The sequence below is a fragment of the Leptinotarsa decemlineata genome, unplaced genomic scaffold, assembly GCF_025532065.1.
Source record: "Leptinotarsa decemlineata unplaced genomic scaffold, Ldec_3_MD MMD2_tig00003335_RagTag_RagTag, whole genome shotgun sequence".
NCBI lineage: Eukaryota > Metazoa > Arthropoda > Insecta > Coleoptera > Chrysomelidae > Leptinotarsa > Leptinotarsa decemlineata.
Window position 1 is genome coordinate 2,798,539 of NW_027412587.1, and position 26,123 is coordinate 2,824,661.

General features: G+C 32.9%; 1 protein-coding gene across 6 annotated transcripts in view; it reads right to left on the bottom strand.

The window, feature by feature from the left end:
• The window catches only part of LOC111504252 (uncharacterized), a 650,330-nt gene that overhangs the window by 83,881 nt on the left and 540,326 nt on the right, over positions 1 to 26,123 (bottom strand). For all 6 annotated transcript variants that reach the window (XM_074177945.1, XM_074177946.1, XM_074177947.1 and 3 more), the window contains one exon: positions 13,324 to 13,417. In XM_074177945.1, the coding sequence (XP_074034046.1) occupies positions 13,324 to 13,417 (94 nt within the window). The remainder of the gene's footprint in view (positions 1 to 13,323; positions 13,418 to 26,123) is intronic.

A 26,123-nucleotide genomic window follows, 5' to 3' on the forward strand; every position in this document is an offset into this window, starting at 1 on the left:
TTTTGTTGAGACGACAATGTTTTGATTCTGATTCTGATGGAAATAAAATAATCCTTTCAATTAGACTGGGGTGCTTTTTTTGGGTGAAAAATACATATAGGTATTTTAGCTAGTCAAGCTGTCAAAGTTTATAAAAGAAGATTGAATATGGCTTGTGTTGATTTTTATTTGATTTTGTACATAAAATATTTATTAAAATGCAAGCGGTCCCGAATTAAAAACTCATGTTTCGGAGTGCCAAGAATCCAGATGACAATCAATTAGTAGTTTGTTGAAGATGTTGCTATTTCTAGTCTAAAAAAATGTAGACGTGACTTAGACCTGATGAAGAATATAGAAAATTTTATCTTAGTGAAAATGATGTTACTTGATTTTCATATTTTGGAGATGTCAGAAGTGTCAGAAGAACAAAAAAACGGTTCAATATGGATATAATTTTTTTTTATGATATTGAAATTAAGCAGGACAGGTGAGAATTTCAATAGGTATATGAATTAATGTATACTTGTTGTTCAGATGTCGGTGAAAGTAGTCGAAAGTAAAATATTTTTACGCAAGTAGGTTTGAACTAGTTATTTCCCATTAAACAGAAATCAAGTTTTTATTTTTATTTATTGTCAGCATGAGAAAATGATGATGAGTGTTATTTCACATTTTCGAATTCTCACTGAAACAGCTATCTCACAATACTGAAATAATTTGAAACAGGAGTTCATGATTTGATCAAACTTGAATGTTAGTCAATTCCCAAACAAGTTTTATTTATTTTGAAAATTTCAGAATGAAATTTGAATAACTGTTATTTGAATACGTCCGACAGTGTTTCTTGTTGATTTAATATTTGAAATCCAAGATTAGAAATCTAAAAGAAGTTGAAAATATTCGGAAGGGTTTCCCAAGAAAAGAGGAAATATTGGCTGGGATTTAATCAAATAGATGAATGAATGTCATTACGATGTCATCGATGACATAAATAGATTGAACTTATTCCGTGACATAAAAAATCGTAAATCATGAATGAATTGTGTGTATTTTCTATAATGTTATCCGGATTTGTACTGAAGAGCCCTAAGGCAAGTGTCTTACGGGCGAAACATCGGTCTACCATTGAGGATGACAGTGTTCCATGTAAGTGCAATTTGTTACCATTCATTTAAAGTAGAACTTCTGTGAATGATATTTGACTTTATTCCATGAGGAATGTTTGGAATACAAACTGAGTAGAGAAAAGTAACTTCTGTATAATTCAGTGTTCATATAAAAGTATTTGTTTCGAAAGAATTTTTTTTTCGTGTAATTCAATGTTTATATGAAAGTAGCTGTTTCAGGAGGGCTTTCTTCCTGTTTGTGTCTGAAAGTTGCTTCTTTGCATGATCTAAGCATGCATCTATAGAGTTACTTATTTTCAAATTGATTACTTCCTTCCTTTCTTTGGAAGATTCGCACATTTTTTTGTATCAAGATGGAGTAGTAGAAAGCCAAAAACTTTCTTTCTAAAAAATTAATCACTTTTAAAAATATTTGCAATGAAAATATGTTGTAAAAAAACATAGTTTGGAAAAATAGCTGAAAACATGTAAATGAATAAAATATAAGTAAATTCTTACATACGAAAATAAACAATTTTATTCACGATGTTTCAATTAATAATATTCATTTTTTTTCGGGTAAAATCGAAATTATATTTTTCAAACTTATCATTGATATTATTTTTCGTGTGTATAATTACACAAATGACAAGACTTAGGAGGATGGACTTGAATAGTAAATGAAGAAATACTAAGTAAGTATATACAGAATGGGTGAGATGGAAATATAACAATATTTTCAATAAAATTGAAACTGCATAACATAGAGTTTTAAATTTTGATGTGAGCTATAAATTCATTTATGTTTGGTCAGATTGTTTCTTGGCGGTAGTGTTGAAATTTACCTAAAAAAAATCGCTTTTATTTTGCTCTGTTTTTCCAAAACGAATTTTTAACCACTGTCTGGAATTGTTTTTGAATTCTGAATTGAAAAAAAAAGAAATTTTTAATTTGTCTATGATTCGCAAACTCACCGACCCAATGCTGACGCATTTTGACTTTACCTATACCTTTTTCTCCACATACAACATTCATTCAGAAAAATTACTCTATATCGAATTTTTTTTTGGTTCATCCTGTGATTTTCTGAGAGACAATCCCACGAGTTACAGTAGATAGACATGGGCACAAAACAACAATAGTTTTTTTCATAAGAGAATTTGCTTTGAAGGAACCAATGAATTGAGTAAATCAAGAATTTATCATTTTCTGTCAATGCTATGAAAAAAATATACATTTTGACACCTGATGGGAAATCTGTTTCGAAGAGAAGAAAATTCCCAGTGCTGTCGGGTTTCCTAAAGAGATGTAAGCGCCTATACCTGTGTTTAAAAAGTTTGTGAACCTAGTTCTGTGGCGCAATTTGCAGGTATATGTCAAAAAGTGTAGACGCAAATGATGTGTAGTATGGAACAGAAAAGGGTGACAAATATTGATTTGTTGTTAATTTTTTGCAGCCTTTTGAAAAAAAATATTGAATCAAATTTCATCCCATTATCCTCGGAACACTGCCAGATTTGCCTATAAAATGATGTCCGTAAGTAGACCAATGATTAATGAAACAAAGTTTTATTTAAAAAAATCAATGATGAAAATAACAGATTATAGAAGTGCTCAATGATTTAGTTTCTAAACGAAATATACTATACGTAAACTTGTCTCATCTGCTGCTTCACGTTTTTGTCTATAGCAGCGCATGCAACTTTTTTTGTGACTTAGGCAACCTTTACTTGCGGTCATTGTTTTCCAGGCAACCATCTATAACTGTTCATGAAAATAGTTGTGTTATATTTGATATTTACTAATTCAAAGTATATCTTCGATTGGACTAAAAAACATTTAGGTACACCAAATTCCATTAGAGGTAACTGAATATCTGCAGTTATAAGATCGATACCTGAGCCATAAGTTTCAGGTAATTTTATTTATAACGTAGGTAAAAACTTTGGTAACAATTACAGCTCTTTTCGTCGTATATCTCATTCTTTATAGGAAATTATAAAAGTTAAATCCAAAAAATCTTTTTGTAAGTGTAACATTTCAGTTAGGTTAACTATATAAATGAATTTAACGTACCTGATTTTCTCCCTAATACTTCCTAACATACTACACGAACTCTACTGATGACGACGAAGGAAGATTTTTGAAATATTATTTGATGACTAAGTATGTCATAGCGCACATGTGTTGGCAAAATATTCGGATTAATGCTCATTAAATACTTAACGCTTACTGAATCACTCAAAGTTAGACATTGCGCTTATGTAATTGGACGAAAAAAGGAAACAATTCATTACTAATACAAATTTTTACTGCGCGGTCACGATTCCGCTTTTCAACCTGAATTATTTCGTAATTTCATTTGAGGTAAGCCTTCATGAGTAACAATGGAAACTAACTAATTTTATACTTTTCTTACCAAAAGCAATTATTTTACGGTAGATGCGGTGATAAAGGACATTCAGTGGCGGAATGTCATTCAATTGAAGGGGTTTCAGTCTAGGAAGGTTAGATTATTATTATTACCTTCTTTTTATCATAAAATTTCATACATGAAGAGTTGATTTTTTCTCAGATGTTTCGCAAAAGTTCCGCCTTCGATATACGCAACGCATGCCTATACATTGTTTCACTGTTGTAGTGTCGCATCGGCTTGTAAGTAATAATAATGACCTTTCATAACATACAATAAAACAAAAGTATGCTCACAGCAATACTTTTCCAAACAAATAAATACATATCCATTGAAAGACAACTAATAAAACTAATAAACGATCTTGAACTTCAAAGCGATTCACTACGTCCAACAAAACCAATGCAATTGCAATTGGAACCTTTTATAGTTTTAATTTTGCGATAAGTTATTTCCCAGATTCTGGAACAATCCAATATATTATTATATATTATATTATATGTATATTTTTGTGAAAGATAGTAGGATCTTTTTTACATCACGGGTAAGTGATGTCCATGTGGAAGTTGAACTGGATAATTCGTCATTCTTCTTTGAGCAAATCTGATCTCTTGATTTTTTCGTTTGACGTACGGTTTAGGTACTCACAGAAAGAAAATTCATTGATTTGCATGTTATCATGAAATTGGGTAATAAAAATTAAGAACGCATCTTGTTGGTACGAAAATGAGCAGCTTTTTGACAGTTGTCGACCTAGTCCACTTCTCATGTATATTAATCAATAAATTCAACTATTATAGACTTGTTGGTGGCAACTCACTCGACACAAAACGTTTGTATGACCTTTTCGAATGAAAATATTGCCAAGGCATTAACATTTTTAAACCTTTATAAACGGTTGTGAGAAAAGGGGGTATTTCGAATCCAATTATTTTCCTCGCTGCATACAAACCATGAGACATTTGGAGACTAAGTGGCGTTTACAGAGTTTCAAAACGAATAAATTCACTAGATCTGTTTAACCGATGAAATGCCCATTCTTTACATACATTTTAAAATTTTTGTTCATTATACCGTTTGCTCTTTCTGGAAATAATCTCAACACATATGCCACGAAGAAATGATCTCAACACATATGCCACATATGTATACCAAGCTCAATCTATCCCATAATTTCAAAAATGTTGAGTCTAGGGTCCTTCAACAGGTAATTCCGAACTGCGAAACATCGCAGCTGTCTGTGAGCGTGTGCAGGAGAATTCAAGGCAGTCGATTTCGCGTCTCTCACAAGAACTCGGTCTTTCGCAGACAACAACTTGGCTAATTTTGCGTCGTGACTTGGGACTGCACCCGTACAAAAATCAATTAACTCAGGAACTGAAGGTAAACGACCATACACAACGACGTATGTTCGCTGAATGGGCTCTGGAGCAGTTGGTAAATGACCCTTATTTTCATCGCAGCGGTGCCAAAAAAATCTACAATGCTGACAGTATGGTCCTTCTAACATCAGTACACAGGGAATTAGCATGGTAACTGCAGTTGCTAAGAAGCTCAATAGCAACTTAAAATAGATTTCTGCAACATCAGAGGACTCAACTGAAATATAAACTCAGTGCACCAACATCTGAAAACAAATAGCCCTCATATTCTTGCACTCACAGAAACCAAAGTCAGTCCTTCAATAAATCTCGTCAATTTTCTATATCCCGGCTATGATTTCCACTCCCAATTCAGACGTAACTTTGGAATATCTCTTTTTATCAAAAGCGATCTCTCTTGCCAACGGGAGGAAATGCTGTAACCCTAAAACTTTTATGTTATGTGGTTCAAAATAATATCACAGAAAATCACCAAATTCACATGTTGCGTTTATCGACCACCTAGCGATACACAACTATTTTCTTCACTAGCAAACACCATTGACTTTCTGCAAATCAATCATCCTAGTGCCGAAATTTTCATTTTCGGGGAGTTCAATGTCCACAATATAGAATGGCTACAACTTTCAAATATCAACGACGAACAAAGTCGCGTACCTGAGGCTTTTGCAATAAGCAGAGGACATACTCAGATTATAAATGAACCAACCAGGATGGAGAATATTATAGTCTTCTGGATCTATACCTAACAACCAATCCAGAAATTTAACAGTCACCGTAAGGACTCCATTGGGATCTTCTAACCTACCTTAAACTCATTTCAGTGTTGGGTAAAATGTTGTGGAACAATCTGAGCCGCGAAAAGTTTGGCATTACAGATCAGCTGAATGGGAGGATCTTCAAGACCATTTCCGAAATTTCCTCTGGCTAGATGTTTGTTTCAGCTCTAAAGATCCATCAACTTGTGCTTCTGAAGTCACGGAAGTAATTCTATCATCCATGGATATATATATATATTCCTTTTTCAATGAAAAGACCTTCTAATGGCAAACCTTGGCTCAACAAAAATTGCGAGCAAGCTGTCGCCTTGTGCATGTGTTTTGTCCTTAAAAAAATCTACAAGAATCAAAAGACAATCTCCAAATCCTACAAACATGTAATGAAGGAAAGAAAATGAATTTGTTGGAAGACATAGAAATTAATAAATCAATTGAAAACCCAAAATATATACCTCTAAACGAGCAACTCGATTTATGTAGGTCAACACTCTTGAATTTATAAGTTTGACAACCCCGGTAATTTCTATAATCAACAGTGTTGAATTTAATATTTGGCATCCTTATTCATTTAACTACCTTTTTTCCAGCTCACCTACAAACTCCCTGTTTAACGTCGTTTTCAGATTTCAAATGTATTACTTAGTTTTATACTTGAAAATGGAATAAAACCCGAAACCGGTCGTAAAAATTAAACAACTAGTGGAAATTAGAGGAAAGTGTTTTCATTCATTTCATTAAACTGATCATGAATTTCCTCAAAATGAACAAGTCATCAATAACACAGATATCCCACACATAATAGCATCAATAGCTCTTTCAAACGAACAAAATATATCGATGATGTCCCACACATACTTTGTTTTATAAAAAATTAAAGAGACCGCATAAATGCTTTCGTGACCTACGGCCTCGGGATTTTATCAAATTATTAAAGACTCAAGACTTAGACTCACTTGCTTAGAAAAGTTTCTGAAATTCTGAATTCACACACATTTTATTTGATTGAACTTGGAATATAACAATGGTAAGAATACCAGAAATCGAGTAGCGATTTTAAATCAGTTGGGAAAATTGGAAACAGTTGGAAATATTCTTGTTTGGAAAAATCTTCATGATTTTTTACCTATGGATTCAGGCTTTACTTTCGTCTGTTATTCAAGAAAAGGACTGTGTTTTGTGGTGGTGCCAGTACACTAAGTGCTCTGTTTTACAAATATGCAAACCAAAATTACAATATTCGCCATCTAGATCGCTATACATCGATAGTTCGGATCTTTTTTCATGGTGTCATCTCAAAACAGTACATACTAATTAATTCTGAAAAGTAATTGAAAAATCGCATCATAGTTTTTTGTCATACTACTAGAAACATTCCCGACATTTTCCAGAAAGTCTATGAGAAAAAAGGCATTCCTATCTGTGGCATACCTATCATTTTCAGCATCTGGTTAAACTCATTCGTTTGAGCGTACAGGATGATTTTGTGTAAGGCTTCCAAAATGTATTTTAATTTAAAGGTTAAATTCAAATCTCCCTGGTGAATTATTTTTCAAAGTTGCATTATTTATTTTTTCGCGAGATGAAACTGATTGATTTTGGATTTTCAAGAAGAAATCGTACGTCGAACGAAAAAACTAGAGACCGTATCTCCTTAAAAAAGTATGAGAACTAACTTTATGAAAAAATAAAATAAAATATAACCCTTTATTTGAAATGATTCCGAATCAACCCTGGCAAGCATACATTTCACGAAAATATTTAGGTCAATACAAGATTGTTGTTAACTTTAACATCCTATAATTTCAAACTTGAAACCTTCAGCACATATACTCAAATGGAGTATATGTGCTGTATATTAACAGCAATGTCTATAATGCACTCCACAATTATTTTCCCTCCAAATGAATACAATTCTGATTTTTCATTTTTTTTTTCATAGAATCATTCGAAAACACTGGAGAGAAATCATTCCCAAATTTTTGCCAAATACAATTTTAATATAATACCTCTCTTATTTGTGCATAAAATTCATTATTTGACTGGTATAGGGACTCGAAAATATAAAGATTATAATTGATGTTTTTTCCTAGGCTTAGCTTTCTGTTATTGGAAAATTTCAACAAAACTCTGGACAACGGTTTTTCAAATGACCCTGAAAGATAAAACAATGATAATTATCAGTAGATAATTATTGCGGTTGGAATTTCTTTGGTACAGTATTCAACTATGGGAAATTTAGCGGATACGATAAAAGTTATAGTTTATGTACACAGCTTTGGAATACAAACTCATAGAAAAAGGTGTTTGAATAACTGCTGTTGAAATAAAATGGGCATCAATATTAACAATTACTATACATATATTATTCATGATTCAAGGCTCTTTCAATAAATGACTATTTTTTGCATCTTTCAATGAAATAATGTTTTTCTCTTACTCATGTGAAAACGAAAATCAAGAAATGTACCAAGGACCTTGTGAGTTTCTGGTCCCTAGTGAATTTTTCTTCTCTCCTCCAAATATGGCCGAGACTAGGGTCTGCCGTGGGTTTTTGAGGTTAGTAGATCAGAATCTGGGATCAGTTTGACGCTATAAACTCCCTTCATTGCACAATATAAACAAGTGAGAAAAATATAAAGTAGGTATACGTACATCTGTTTCTGGAGATTTTCCTTGATTTGGCCTCTAAATGCTCTTGACTTTGTCCTAATATAATAAAACTGACCCCAGATATGGATTCGGAGACCTCAAATTAGTGCGTACGTTTTCCTTTGCTTGTGAGTATTTTATTTGACCTTCAAATGACCTCATTTTGATCTTCTGGAGCCAAACTGTCTACAGTCCACATTCAGATTGAACTACCTCGAAAATATATAGTGAGTTTATTCCCCTTTATTTCTGCGATTTCCCCTTAATGCTCTAGAATGTAGATAGTCTAGATATTGCCCTGATCAGTCAAACTGATTCCAAATTCGAATTTAGTAACCTCAAAAACCTGTGATAGACCTAGTCTCGGTCGTCTTTGGAGTTAAGGTCATCTGAATATTCGATAGCCCTGAGACGTTTCCTATTTTCCATTGTCGCTGTTCTCGACATTTCCAAAACTGTCTATTTCTGACTGGAGTGGAATCCAAAGGTGGCCCAAAACCCATAAGTTTTGTGGGGGTCCTTTATTTCGAAGGGAATACTCTTACTATGGGAAAGAAAGTTGTTGGCCTTCTACTGCTTCATCTTGATACAAAATATGTGTGAATCTTCCAGAGAAAGGAAGGAATCAATTTCAAAAAATTTACTCTAAACAAAGATGTGTAAATCATGCAAAAAGTAACTTTCAAACACAAACTGAAAGAAAAAGCCCTCTCGAATCAATTATTTTCATATAAATATTGAATTAAACAAAAGAAAAATACTGTCCAAGTAAATACTTTTGTATGAACGCTGAATTATACGAAAACCACTTTTGTATTCCATACATTCGTAATGGAATCGAATCAGATATCATTCACAGAATTCCTACACCATATAATTAATGAAAGGAGTAAAATTTCACTTACATGGAACACTGTCACCTTCACCGAAAGACACTTGCCTTATCGGCTCTTCAGAGGCAAATACGATTAACTTTATAAATAAAATCACTTAATTCGTTCATAATTACAACTTTTTGTCTCACTATCTAATGAAAATTATAATACTTCTCGAATTACACCTTTTTTTGTGAATTTATAAATCAAACTATCAGAAAGCCAGAGTTACATTCATTTATTTTGATTTTCAGCAATATTTCGTACTTATTGGTTTCAATCAAGTTAATTTTAGATCAGTTATAAGGATTATTTATTGATGTTAGTGAGTGATGATATGCTTCGTCTGGAAATCCAGGTATACTTGATTTCGAATCAATTTATTCGTTCTGCCGTCTGTTAACTTCAGGGTAAACATTGATTACTATTATATTAGAATTCATAGAATGAAATAATAGTTTTGCAATAATAATGCGGTGGAAATAAAATGCTTCTGAGAGGATATCCTTAATTATCAAACGGTGGAGTGAAATATTGCTCCTTCGCGCGGTTATTGGATGATAAAACTTTATTTGTTTCTCCATCACATTTTGTTTTATAAATATTTTTATTGCTTCATTATAACAGAACCCCAGTATTGAAGTTCATGTGAACTAAAATCGTGTTAAAGTTCAATATATTCAAAAAATAAAATAAAAAAAGAGAACTCCTAGTGAAAAAAGTCAATACGATTTTTTTCTTAAGGATCTCTGAGTTTTGGAAAAAAATCATATCGAAACCAATAATGGTATCTCCGTGTCGGTGTGTCAATGTTATACGTGTTTTTATAATCTTCTGTTGTTAACATCCCCATGATTAAAAATATCGAAAAGAATCTCAACTCAATCTTCTCAAGTCATCAATAGTAATTATTATTCATTCAGAAACCTTGCTTTTTTGAGTTTTCGATTAACTTCATCGGAATTTTTTGTAGCATAATTCGTTACAACTAGACATATTTCGATGATTTTTTTTATTTGAAGAGAATACTTCAATGTGATCCCATTCTATGAATAGTGACAAATGATTCTTTATGAAGGGTATCAGTTTTAATGATTCATTTGTGTAGATTTTGTACTTCCATTATTTTTCTGCATTAGAAGCAGTCATTTAGCTACTGTTTTCAATTTCCTTTCAAATGGGTTCTATATAAAATACTTCATCTTAACGTTATTGCTAATTTTTCAATAACGTTATGGTGCTTTCGATAACGTCTCTATTCATCTTACATTGCAACGTTACATTCAGAAAAGTTTTTCGGCTTGGGGAAATGATCGAATGATTTTGAGTGTAGCATTTTTTCATTTCTGAATCTGAGGCAACTTGAAATACCCGATCAGTTTGGTGTGCTACTGGGATTTGAATCACTCCATTATCCGAAAGTTCAACGATTTACTTGCCCATTCAAATGAAATGAATATTCATCCGAGGAAAGTTTGGTGTACAAGTGTGTACAATTGGTGTACAAGTGTGGTTTACTGGTTTGAGTTTGGCGCGTTACGAATCACTTTATACACTATTTCATCCAAGAACTGATATTTCTAAGGCCTTTGATGATGGCCAAACTCTGGCTATGGCTTGTCGGATAATTTTTTGTATGGCTTCCTGCAAGTGGCTGTTGACAGATATCTCTCGAAAACTTTCACCATCAATGCTGGTGTTCTCAGGGATCCATATTGTCTTCAATCCTCTTTTTATTGTAAAATAACGACTTATTCCACTGAAAAAAAAATCAATATATTGCTTTGCTGACGACAGCACACTTGTCTCTTCATTACATTTGGATTCCAGGACATTGACTGCGGATGCACATCTTCACCGGCAGCAGGAGGTAGCATATCTTAATGAGGATCTAGAAGTAATTTCAGATATTTATGTATTGGCACAAATGCTGGAATTGGAAATGCTGCTTTTCAAAATCTTGGAACACTGTTCCGTATCAGAAAACAGTACACACCTCAGCAACTTTTGGTGCTTCATAAAGCTCAGATCAGACCTTCTTTGGAGTATTTTTCTTATGTATGGAGCTCCGCTCCTAAGCGTACCCTGAAGTTGCTGGATTCAATCCAGAAAAGAGCCATCCGCCCGATTGGAAATACGAACATCACTTTCAACCTCGATAGTCTGGAATATCGAAGAAAGGTTGGAGATTTGTCTCTCTATAAGTATCTATAAATACTTTCACGGCAAGTGACTTTGCACATTTATTTCACAAAGAGCGGTACATCATCAATAAATCCGGCAGTACCCAGGTGATGAAATTTGGAAGCCTACAGAATAGCCAAACAAAAAAGATCCATCCTAAGTTCTCATTTCTGTTATTTTCATTGATATCAATCGATAGTGCTCAGTTCGAATATTTCAAATAGTAAAGTTGTCTTTTCAAAAACTACACTTCACGATTTGATCTCCACAAACTTTATTTGAAAAATATATCACATGTTTCGCTAGCACAGTAGCTTTATCAAGTGTATTCAAATCACTTGACAAAACTACTGTGCTAGCGAATCAAATAAAGTTTGTGGAGATCAAATCGTGAGGTGTAGTTGTTGAAATTACTATGGATCTTCATCAAGTAACGGTCGAATCAATCAGAAAAGTAAAGTTGTCTGTTGGGTAGATCTAGTTTAGAATCAAATAAAAACCGAAAACAGTATTTTATTTTTTCTGACATTGCTTACCGTTGTAATGTCAAAAATGTTACAGAGTTGATTACAGAATTGAAAGACCTTTAAAATAAGATATTAATCGACTAGTATTTCCAAAAGTTGTTGTTAGGGAGGGGGTTGCAGACAGAGTTATCTCTACGTAGGAAAGTCTCCCCATGGAAACTAATGTTTACGTGTTTCACGATTCATCTTCAGGCTCGATATCAAATGACTCAATCATGGAGGCTCTTTTTAACTTGAATGCACTGTATAACACCAGATCAATCAATCATGCTCAACAAAAATTGAAGGTTTTTTTTTAATTCTATGAAAATTATTTACTTTGAGCAAATATTAATGAAAGAATTGAATCAATTAGTTGTTGAATTAATGAGTATAAATATGTTGATCATAAAACTGTATTATACGAGGCAAATCAAATAGTGATTAACTAAATTCATTCACAAAAATGTAGCGTGATTTCAAACCGAATTCACAATATCCCGGCATCACCTGAAAAGAAGAGTTGCTACGTGTTATATGATGAATTAAAATCCTCCAAGTGGCGGCTGTATTTACGTTGAGAATCGAAAATAAAAATTGTTTATCATAACTCATTCGAAATGAGTTTACATTGGTCATTTCATCCTTCAAAAGTTCAGTCCAATGGATCTCTGTTTATTATTTTCTATGAAATTTTCACATTATTATAAACCTAATGAACGTCTTCATTTGTTTATCATTGAGGTGATAGATTCTGGCTGGAGTGAATCAAGAAAATATTCGTATAAGATTTCTAATTTGAGAAAACAGGTTTCAGGATGAATTGAAATTATGTTATGCCACATTTCACTATTTATGAATATTAAATGTTTTCGAAAAATACATTTAATTCTTGAGAGAAGTATGGGATTTTTGTATTGAACATTCACTGGATCTGAAAAACATGGAATTTTTCAAAGGTAGGACTCAAATTTTATGACGCGAGAAAAAAATCAAATTGTTTGAGACAAGTACGGGATTTTTGTATTGAACATTCACTGGATCTGAAAAACATGGAATTTTTCAAAGAGAGGACTCAATTTTTATGACGCGAGAAAAAATCAAATTGTTTGAAAGTTGACTGTGAATATTGTGTACTTTAAAATTATGTGTTATAAAATTATTCCAAAGAAAGAATAGACGCACATTTTCACAAGCGAACACAGTCCAAAGAAACTATTTTGAATAAAATCTACACAAATCTACTCCTACAGGAAATTCCTAACAGGTCAAGTCAATCATCAGAACGCCGGTAAAAAATATTTTCAAACTTAGGTTTCTCTGAAATCAACTCAAAAACGCAATCAACGCTTCCGTTTCGGAAACAAAGGTAAACACCATTAGAATACCTCAAAATAGCTGTCTTGTTGAGATTTTAAGTTTTCTTTTAATCACGGATATAGTTTACCTTATAGTAACTGCTAGCAATACGATGATAAGTCCAACCATAAACATGGCAACACATACTCCACCGATCATATACAAACTCTCGCTTGGAGCATCTGAAAGAAGAAAAAAAATATTAGCGGGATGATTGAGACTAATGACGAAAATGGGTATAATTTTTGGCATATTTGTACCTAAATGAGCTGCCTTACTATGAAAGTTAATAACGAATTGGTTTGCAGAATGTTTTAATTGATTGATGTTGCATAAACAGTCTTTCAGGATATCTTCATTATTATTAGGTAGGGAAAAGAAAAACTACTTAAAAGTAACATCTTTCAGTAATGAGTAACATTATAAGTAAACTATTCTTCGAACTTTAGACTTTCTCCTTTATATTATTCATTCAATTGTCGAATGAACATTCTTGAGAGTCAAATTAATATATTTTTTCATAAACAGTGTCATCCCTGATATGGGAAACTTCTTTATTAAAGGTTTTTCGATAGAAAGTTATTTTTGATAAAAGTTTGTGCATCCCCTAAAACTAAACAAGGACCAACAAAATACAGTAAAACACAAGTAATATACGAGAACCCTTCAAATATTTGATTTTGAGACAAGAGTACAGTACTCTTATTTTGGAAAATGTTATTTAGAAAAGTTGTTCAGCATTGGAAAATAAATCCAGATTTGAAGTCATGGTCATCTAAGTGATGTTTTATTCAGATGGCCATGACTTCAAATATAGATGTATTTTTCAATGCTGAACAACTTTTCTAAATAACATTTCCCGAGATTTTTCAAAATAAGAGTACTGTACTCTTGTCTCAAAATCAAATATTTGAAGGGTTCTCGTATATTACGTGTGTTTTACTGTATTTTGTTGGTGCATGTTTAGTTTCAGGGGATGCACAAACTTTTATCAAGAATAACATTTTGTCGAGAAACCCTTAATAAATAAGTTTCCCATATGGTGCATACTTTGGAGATGACACTGTATACGAACTAAAGAAACGTTTGCCTCTGTATACATTGAATTATACACAAATTACTATTTTTCTCATTTTATATTCCAAATAGACAACTGAGGTTATTCAATTATCGATTGTGGATTTTAGTAATCAACCTGAATATAGAAGTTTTAGAGAAAATAATCGTTTCTACTAAAAAAATTGCCATGTTTTTCAATTTCAAATGAGGATTCAATTAAATCCTTATCAGCTTTTGAATATTCAATATCGTGGTAAACACAATGGTTTCGTGTAACATTTGAAAACAACTAAGTTTTGCATGAAAAATTCATTTGCAAACTTTATCTCTCTCTCTAGGTTCATTGGACGTTGCTTCATACTCGAACGCATTTGTCCATCCTCCTTCTATCAAAGTTGATAGGAGCTTCGTCGGGGGGCGCAGCGGTCTTGCTCGAAACAATACTGCCACTCCTTTTTTATTGAACTTTTTTTTTATAAAAACGCTTGAAATTTTTATCAAGTCGCCGCCTGCTCGGAGGCTTTTTGATTGTTTCCACATATCTTTCATATAATTGATGCAATCCTATTCCTTCGTGGATATCCGGTCCACCCCGGACTGTAACCAACGTGAATGGGGATAGGTGTTATGTAAATCCACTTTAGCACTCCCACGTAGACATGCGGTCCACCCCAGCCTCCAACAGGTGTGAATGGGGAGAGGAGTTATGTAAATCCACTTTAGCACTCCCACGTGGACATCCGGTCTATCCCGGCCTCCAACCATCGTGAATGAGGATAGGAGTTATGCAAATCCACTTTGGCACTTCCACGTGGACATCTGGTCCACGTGGAAGTGGACCAGATGTCCACGTGGCGTGAATAGGGATAGGTGTTATGTAAATCCACTTCAACATTCCCACGTGAACATTCTGTCCACCCCGGCCTCCAACCGGCGTGAATGGGAATCCGGTGTGAATGGGGATAGGTGTTATGTAAATCCACTTTAATATTCCCACGTGAACATCCGGTCCACCCCGACCTCCAACCGGCGTGAATAAGAGTGCTATTTCTCTTTAAACACGTATAAGACTTTTAACAAAACATTTATTTTAATGGTGGCATGTTCTACGATGGCGGACAGTCACACCACAAACTGAGTTCCTCCTCCAACAATAGCGTCTTCATACCTTCTTTGTGGACGGTCGTTATCGGCACGTCAGTCCACCACCATATCAGAAACAAAACTGATTCACAACTTTGGAATTGCAATGTCAAATATTCGAAAAACAATAAAGAATGTGAATCATCGTTCATATCGTCTAAGACATTGCAAAAGACTGAATGCACTCGCCTACAGTACTGATCATCGGTAGGTACTACACGTAACGACTAGTCTGCAACGACAAAACGTTGCAGACAAGTCATAGTGTGTGACCAGGAAATCGTTACAACTTGTCGGTGTTGGAGTCAGGTCGAAGGTTGGTGCAAATGCTTTTCTTATAGCTTCGTACTATAATTTGTTACTTCTAGGTTTCTTCTTTTTCATACGTTTAGATAAACAAATAACGCAGAAAGACAACAGTAGCCTCTTCTTCATCGCGTGAAATGAACTAAAATACATCATCTGTCGATGTACGTTACCGCTGTTATTCTTGTTGGTATAAGGATATTTTCTCTTAATAACAGCAAAAAACGACAAACATCATGTATCTGGGACACATCTTCATAAGAGTACAAAAATCGCGATGCAAAAAATAAGGCTGGGACAGACGTGGTTGAACTATTTCTGTAGAATTTTTGAAACTTGATCGCGTAAAATAACAAGAAGCGCTGAAAAAATTGAATATCCTGTACAGTCTGGAAACATTAACTCTTCTTTATTTAGTATTAATTTCTGTGTACTTCTTATAGATGTTTTTGAATTTTTTCTTTCTTTCTTTCTCCGGAAGTTTCCTTCATTCTACAACGATAAAGAAGTAAAAAGGCAAAAGGTACTTTTCAAATTCTTTAAATATCATTCGTTACTACAACTTCAAACCATAGAGTTTTTGTCAACCTACTAGTACTCTTTCAAGAGAAATTATAAACGGAAACATTGAAGAGTTCATAAAAATATTTTGTATTACAACATTGACCTTTCGATTCGTAATTGAACTCGAGTTAATTTAGCTCATACCCCAATCGAACTCATAATTCCATCAGCATCAATCCATTTCAATATATCCGTGATACTGGAAATAGACCTTGTGAATAATATTACGGCCATCGCATTATTTGTTTTGAAACCTCTTTACGTTCTCAGTATTTCACTGAAGAACACGTTGTCTAGGCTAATAAATATATTTATAAACATATCGATGTCGAAATGGACACACTGGCAGAAATAAATACACAGAATGTATTTTGGGATAAGCGAATTCGATTTAGAATCAGGAAATTGTATTTTCAGGACGATGTGAGGCAATATGGGCTATTCTTGTTTTCGCGCTAGAAGATCTTGATAATAAATCTATAGAAACGTAGGAAATCATGTTCTGGTCGAGTAGCTTTCAATTGCTGATTAATTCCGACTCATTATTGGTTTTTTTGTTAACCTCTAGTTGCTTTCGAAACAATAAAAAATTGTATTTGTTTGTCAGTCTGTCATATACGAATATTATTTTCATCGATTGTTCGATAGAAAATTTGATATAGGTAAAGCTATATTGTGTTTCAATTGAGAAAAATATCAGGAAATTCATTTCAAAGTTTGTCGAAAAACTTTGCTTTACTCTTAAAAAAATTTGAAAACAAATTCATTAACAATTTCTCAAGGAGATATCGGAATGATTTCATTTTCGATGTCATTCTTTCTAGAGCGTTACCAAAAATATTCAAAAATTTTCCTAAAACATTTTGGAATTAATTTTCTCTGTAATATTGGAAACAATTGGAATATTTAGGATCAGTCGGTTTTTGCTTTTAACTGATTATATAAAAATTTTGAATATTTTTCAAGTCAATAATTTGAGAAATATTTGAGAAAATTAACTAAATTTTTTTTAAGTGTCTTTGAATGTCAATTATATCGGAAAATATGCAAGAGATTGAATAATTGATTATTTCATCAGTATGCTAAAGACACATAGTTATATTCTTTTCCTCAGAGTAACTGGAAAATTATACTTGACAAAATTGTTGCTTGACCTTTTTATAGGATACTCTCATTGAAACTGAATTTAAACAAATCTCAGATGATATTTTTGGCATAAATATTTGGGTATTGAAAGAATAATCCAGATCAGACCTAGGCAAGATTCACAAAAGATGATTGAGAAGAGAATGATATATGGCTCCAAAAAATAAAAATAAGAATGCATAACTCAGGAACTACAAAATTTAGATATTAGAATTAGACAGTTATGGGTATGTTTGAATATTTGACATCAAAATATCCATTGCCAGAAATGTCAACAAATCTGAAATCTAAGACAGAAAGAAAGATAAATCTAAGAGAAGCTCTCAATAATAATAATTATAATAATAATTTATTAGTTCTTTAGATTATATCTAGCATAATAAAGAACAAGTCAGCATAGTAAAGTATCAGTAAAAGATAAATTAATATTAAAAACATTTCACACAAAATTGTGGTCAATATAATTAATATAGTTATTGACGTAACTAACTGCATGAAAGCATGTAAAAGGACTCAATATAATAGTATTGGTGGTTAATTATTTGTAATTAGTTCTTATTACTATTTCATACATAATACAGAACAAGTCAGGTGTCAGGAACAGTTTGTCCACGCGAGTTTTCGATTATACAAATAAGAGACTTAACTTATAAACAGATTACATATCATACATAAAACATTGTCAATCACATTAGCAAAATAATCCGAGAGAATGAATATTTCATAATTGGATCTTTAAATATTCATCTCTCCCAACGCACCTCCACAGTACGTTCTAGTAAATGGCTGTCGGAAAATAACTACTTCTCCGGCTGATACCACGATGTACATTGAATTATATCCGACACAGGGAATAGTTTCATAGATGTAGAAATCAAAATAAATCTTAAAAATGTATCGAAGGGCTACTTTCCCGGTTGATACCACGATGGGCATTGGATTATATCCGACATATCTTGCATAAATGCCTGTCAGATGTAATTTAATGTCCATCGTGGTATTAGTCTGGGAAGTAATTCTTTTCCGGCAGGCATTTACGAGAACTTACTGTTCAGGTTCTGGTGTCTTCAGATGATCAGATGATCATCTGTATGTTCTAGTTATCTGGTTTTAGCTCTCTCAGCAAACTAAAGAAATACAGAAAGAGATGAAACTTTGTGATTGAATTGGTCGATACTCAATGAAAATCCGCGAGTTATTCAAGTAACACTTTGTTAGATTTTCACTGGACAGTTCACAAAACTGGAACACGTGTTTCGTGTTGCAGAAAAACGCTTGAGGAAGCCTTTGAATAGCGAAACACGTGTTGCGGTTTTGTAAACTGTCTCAAGTAAAATCTCACAATAAAGTGTTACTCGAACAATTTTGCGATAACAAATTTTTCGTACTAGGCTTTTGAAAAATTTCATTCAAAGATATTACGATTATTATATTGTAATATCTTTGAATGTAAGGTTGAAAAATAGCATAACAATTAGCCTAAATAAATAAATTCAATCCTTGTAGAAATACTGAGAAAGGTGAAAAAGCAGAATTGTTTGTTCCGTTCCCGTGAATAGTCCTTGCAGGAAGGTGACTGAACCCTGATGGTTAAATTGGATTCCTTACAAGTAAAAATCATTGCTAAAAGACCCGTTACGCATCTGAAAAATGTATTCCAAGCGATAACGGTTTGAAAAACCACCGCCTAACCGTATCACCGATCGAAATCGTGATTAAGAATTATGAGGTTGAGAAATTACAATGATTTTTTGCATACTGATTAGTCGGAGAACTAGGTGAACCCGATCCTTGACTTTTGAGTCTAGATTGATAAACTTCTCATTAATATAACATATCCTTAAGTGGATTATGGGCTCGCCAAGTTGCTAAGACCACTTCGAAGGTCAGTGTCGAGCGTGATGAAAGAAATAAAATCGATATTATCAGACAATTAAGCACTCATATTAGAAATAACTATTGATGGATTCCTCTGATGGTGTACGAAAGTATTGATTTTTTAAAACATCTAACAGGTATTCCACACACTTGATGCTGTTTGATTAGTATGTTGGTTAGGCTATTTTAAACAAGAAAGAGCAGATTACCAGGTTCACTGAAATTTCATTAAGAATCTTAATTTTCTCAAGTGTCTTTCGATACTATCATTAACAATGCTAAAAAATTAATACTAATAGACTGAAATGATGAGTGTAAAATTCTTTCCAGTTCGAAGTCGTCTTTATGTTAATGTAATAATTATAAATTTATTTTCTGTCGGTTCTGGCCAGAATGGTGAACCAATCCAACTGATGAAGTCGGGTTAGGTTAGGTTAGGTCTAAAGTGAGTGGTTCTATTCGACCCTCCGCCGCAACCCGCAAGGGTTTATTGTGGCTCACACCTGCTCACACTCGACCAAATAAACCCAGCTTCTTAACGAAGCCGATTAGTTTGTATGGTGAGTAGTCTTTCAGGTCAGATGGTAAGAGTACGGCTCTGCCGAACTCTCAAAACCTGATTCGGTCCCCAGTGAGGCAAGCACAAACAGAGGCGACACAAACTATCTTTCAACAGTCCGAGTCACTACATATTATGATTCAAATGACAGTGACCTGTAAGAAGGCCTGTTAGATATCGTAGTTGATCCCTACTGTAGTACAACAACTGTTTGGTATCAAGCTTCGAAGGGTGAATAAACACCTTGGAAGATTTTGCCAGAAGTCCATGAATCTTCTCGCCATCCAGGTATTCAATCTTTGTTTGGCAAAGCATAAAGCGATGCCAATGACAGGTTCTGGTCCGATGGAGCAGCTTGCAGCACCCTGAAGCTTCATTGCCTTCCAGGCCAGTATGGCCAGGAATCCAGACCAGAGACAACCTGTTAAGTCTTCCTATCGAGGAGAGTCGTTTTTAGCAATTTGCTGCCAATTTAGATGTTGCTCGGTAAGAACTTTTAATTTCTAGACACGTTTCGCTAACATAGTAGCTTCCCCGTTAGAAATTAATATTACACACTGAGCTACAGTTCTTATATAGAAAAATAGTCAGTACCTTACTTGAGTGGTTATTAGTGAAAAGTGATCACAAGTAAACTTTGTAAACCTATTCCACTCTTAGTTCTTGGACATCAGGTAAATTTTCAATATGAATATACTTCTTGGTATCATGCAAAAATGTTTAACGATGGTGAGTGGTTCACCTCGTGTTGGTTTGTATGTTCTGAGATTCTTGTTTCAAATTTTCTTGAAGTCTTTCCAACATACACTTTTGTGCATGATAGGCATGTTAGTTTGTACTCGTAGACACCTGATCTGTTATCCTTATCTATCTGTGACTTTTGTTTGAAGGTGGTTGACAATGTTTCGTGGGGCATTTTATCAGTTCGGACTTCCATTGTCTACTATGATATAAATTGATTTGAAATCCCTGAAAGAATCTGTGATATATTGAATAGATTAGCTGAAAAATAATAATTATATTAAGAAAAAAACCTGAAATTACAATGAAATAAAATATAAGCAACAACCAAAACATAAAAAAAAAAATTGAACTATTAACACGAGATGAAAATTATTAACAAGAAATGAAAAATAAAAATTAAAAGATTCCAAACCAAGTTACTACACTACGTTTCGATTGTTAGTATCCACAATCGTCTTCGGGTGATAACTGGCTAATGTTTTAGTTTTCATCTGGTGTTAATAGTTCAATTTTTTATTTTTTGGTTGTTGCTTATATTTTTTTTCATTGATATAATTGTTATTTTTCAGCTAATCTTTTTAATTTTTTATAGATTCTTTCAGGGATTTCAAATCAATTTATATCATATTAGACAATGGAAGTCCGAACTAATGAAATATCTGTCACTAGTTGTTCTTTATATGTCTACCCAAGGAATTGCCAGTCTGATATGCTATGTTAGTATTCTGTTTATTTAGTAGCCTTTTTAATTTGCCTGATGTTTTTCCGGTATATGTGAGTGCCTTAAACATGTCAGTATCATATTTTATGTAAGGGTATATTTTGTTAGTTGCCAGTTTGAAACGCTTTTTATCAAGGATGTAATGAATTATTACATTTAATACCAATGTCCACTGAGAATTAAAATTCTCAGTGGACATTGGTATTTTAATTAGTAAGCTGCTACTTTATGTTGCTGTGGGTGATTAGAATATTTGTTTATAGATGTGTCTTTATCGGTTGGTTTTTGGCGCGTTTGTTAGTAGTTGTTTAATTGTGAAGTCGAAAAACTTTATCAAAGTATCTGTTTCTAGTTCTATTGTGAATGTAATGTTCCCATGAATAGAGTTGACGTATTGTTTAGTTCTTTTTCACATTCTTGATCTTAAAAATATTTTTCTTCGACTTGACACGCTCTGTTCTTGTTATATTGAATTCAGAAACTCAAGGATATCTGCTGTGAGTCTGAAACTTTCTTCAGTACCATTCATACAGCCGCTATCACTAATGTTACGACGTTCTTCAATAAGTGGCATACTTATGAATTAATGACCTTACTCAATGATATAAAAATACCACTCGAAAACTCCAGTAATTGAATTGCCATAGTTCAATTCGTTTTCTCTTGCTATCGGTGCCGCTTACAATCCAAAAACAAATCTCTCTTATCAATTCCGCAGTAATTTGTACAGTAATTGAAAAATTTCGACTTTTGTTTTCGTACTCTTCAATTATTTCACTCAATTATACACTTTTTTCCTTTGATTATTAGGTTTGTAGTTGCCCATTGATTCCATTTGCAATGAAATCATGTAACAAGTAGTAATTATTAACATGCAGAACCAAAGCTCGAGCTCATTCCATACAATATGTAATATAATCCAGAAAAATTGAGAATTTTAAGAACTGTGCAATTTTTTCCATGGAATACATAAAAATAGTGCAAGTGACATCAAACACAATAATTGTGCCCGCACTACCGAGAATATTACTTCATATGGTATTCTCACTATAGGAGACACAACGTAAAAACAAATGACGCCATTATTGAAAAACCTGTTGAATAATAGCATCATCCGGGAAATGGATGCTAACATTTTCAACAGTTTACGTCTGACTAATAACAATTGCAAATTGTTTTCAACGAGATTCAGACAATTTATTAGCTGATTAATTATACACGTAAATTGAATCATACTCAATTCGATAATGATAGTAATTTGTTTTCGGAGTAATCAGGACAAATCGAGATAGTGTTTGGATTTTCTGGGTTTTTATCATCGTTGGCGTTTCTGGCAAAAAGATTAGTTACTTATGAGAAACTACTTGGTTATCATAAGTGTGTTCTAATTATAATATAAATGAGTTTGATTGAATGTGTGTGATTCACTCACCGGAAGTTCGATAGAGTCCAATGAAGGACCATTTTCTCGTGAAATTTTGAAAAGTCCCGATGTTGATAAACATTTGGATTCAGGTTTTTTTATCATAATCTTCGAAGTCGACTTTGTACTGGGGTTGAATTAATCGGAGATGGATGCAACACCTTTATGGGGGTAAAAAAATGTTTCATCGAAAATAAGTTCGGGAAAGGATAGATTGACTAATAATGAGTCATTTTTCTTCTTTGTAGTTTTTTTTAAGTCAATACTTTCAGGCCCATTCGTGAGTAAAAGTGTAAATTAGTGTGAACTAATTAGCCTACTTTTTTAAACGGGTTTTCAGGAATAACTCAAAAATTAGGTTTTTTTATCGAAAACATAATTTCTAGTGAAAATTTAGAGTATATAAATAAAAAATGATGTTGAATTCATGGTGTTTGTAGACCTAATAAAAACAGACGATAAGCTTTTTGAAGCTTGGTTCTTATTCGAAAATTATGTTGATATCTCTCTCCCATTACACACCAATTGAAATCAAACGTTACTTCTTTACAATTCACTTATAAGATGCTCTAGAAATTTGCTTAGTTTTGACAAAAAATGAGCTTCAGCTGGAAAAATCATTTTTGTAATTTAAAAAAGGGGTATTTTAAGTTTGACTTGTGTATCTGTGTATCTTTGTGTTTGTCTATGGCACTGTAGCTCCTATACTAGGTGATCGATTTTAATGCAACTTTTTTATTTAATAGCTAATTTTGTCGGGATTGTTCTTAGATATGTTTCATAAAAATTACTCCAGCCGACTTGAAAATTCGTTTACAAGATTATGAAGAGGAATCATGCATTTAACTCTACTTAACAATATATCCAGTTGACTGATCTAAATCAAAATTCGATATTTCGAAGGGTATGCATAATAACATTTTCACTTTGACTTGATGCTGCAACCAGAACAGTCTGCTGAGGACTAACTCTTTGGCAACTTACAGCAGATGTGACTCATTTGAGCTCATTTCAAAGGTGTCAATGAGTAAATAACTGCAGTGTCACTGTCAGTACGGGGAACTAGACATTATGTTTTTTTATTACTTGTACTTTACCCACATTTAATTTAAGTTTTGCGCCGCCACTGATCACAAGTACATAAAAAAAGTGGATTGTGAAGTGTAGCAAATATTTTAAATAATTCAGGGGGTAAATTTCACTTTTTTGTCGCCAAAGAATTGATACGAATATAACTCGCTTAATTTTGATGCTAGGAATACAAAAATTGAGGTATGTTTCAAGCTACTTAAAAAAGGGCTCACTTTCAATTCTGTCGATTGACGAATGAAAACCAGCCTTCAACATGCTATTTCTCCCAGCATTTTTTGTTCAGATAAGCTACAATTCGACTTAATTTTTTTGATAAACTACTTTTTGAGTTACTTGTGAAAAACTGTCTGAAACACGGATTTATTGGTTGAAAAATTGACACACACAAGTACAGGGGAAATATGTAGTATCACTGTATTTTACCTTCAATGATTGGACCAAAAATGAGTATGGTGATTTAAATAGAGCAAAGGGTGTACTGGTTTCACAACTTGTTTACAGAGACATGTTGATATGGAACATCATCAATTATGCTACAGCTAATTTTGATGCTGATTTATGCATTTTACTGGATATTTTATTACATTTTTACAAAATGAAAACCCATACGTTGGCCGAAAATTGAAACCTCTTATCTGTCATTGCTGTTTTATCTGAGAATTGTCGTTACTGTAGGTTAGAAGTTATAGTACTTCATCAATATCCTTAATTGATTCACACGAATATAGGTGAATATCTTATTTCATCTATTTGCATATTTCTGATACGTTTATGGTGATGAATAGAAAGAGGTTCTGCAACATAGTCAATCTAAGGACAGAACTGTGTAAACTCTTTTCGCTACGTTTCGTATACCAAGTTTGAATTTGGTGGATAAGCACTAATTCTCTGAAACAAACTCATGTTCTCAATATTTATGAACGAATTTGAAAGGCTTTCAACAATACCCCTGAATTTTCTTTCCGCTCTCAAAAGCTTTCTGGAAAACACTGAACTTTTCATTAAAAATTATAAGCACTAAACGAAAATTATTGAAATTCAAATGATACTTGATGATACTTTTCACATTTTTCATCCACTGGATTCCGAATGGAGATATAAATCTAGCTGTTGCTCGCCTCTTTATTTTTGTAGACTTCAGTTCTTATATTTTTTCAAATTTTCTAACAGCAAAAAGTTCTAATGTATTTTTTCAATTCATAAAAAATCGTTTCAGGAACTACAAAAAATATAGGTTACCAAAATAGTTTCAACTGAATCAAGCCTATTCAGAGTATTTTTTTCCAACAACTATTTGACGTGAATCTTCAAATTGACAACTTCTTCACTTACTCTTTCATTATATCTATTGATTGATATGAATAATTGAATCAAAAATTAATTGTTTGTGACGTACCATCATACCAAATGAATTGAAAAAGTTGTTTGGTTATTCTAGTATCTATTTGGCCTGATAAAGCCAAAATTTCTACTTCCACACTGTAAGTTGAAATATAAATATTAAAATTTGTAGAAAATATTAAAAATGCTCTTCTATTTAAGAGGATAAGTCGATTCTTCACAAAACTGTATCAATATGTATTTTTGGAATAAGTTTTCATCATTGAATAAGTGTGTCAAGTTCCTTTTTGATGTGGGTCGACAACATGCAGTATGAAGTTGAACTTTATGATGGCTGAGTGGTTTGCCAATGCTGTGGAGCAAGTGAATATTTAATAATTATAATTTCTTTACTGGAGGACGATACTTCTTTTTTTATAAAGTATGTAAGCAAACATTGAAATTTATCAAAAAATTATTATTAAATATTGATCAGATTTTATGGAAATTTAAAAAACCACGTAGATTACTCAATATGATACTCAACATAGTTCCAATCGTTTTTCGATTTCTTTCATTTGTCATCAAAAATATTTTGTATTACATGTCTACAATTGAAAAAATTAGTCCTTCCACTCATCGCAACAAGAGTTTATAAGTTTATGTTTGTTTATTGTTGCAAGGATTGTTTGGGTAGACATTTGATTGCAGTCCATGAAAGGTAGGAAACAACGTAATATATCGTGTCGCAGATAGTTCATTTTCTGAATTTGGTAAACTTTTTTTATACACATTGTATTCTTTCTAAGGAGTTGTCAAGTAACTGTCATTGATATATGATTGATAAGTCAATTGTTTTGAATTTTCTTTTGAATATATTTGAGTTTGTTGAGTACTTTAATAGTTTCCGATCCATATTCGTCCTACATTCGT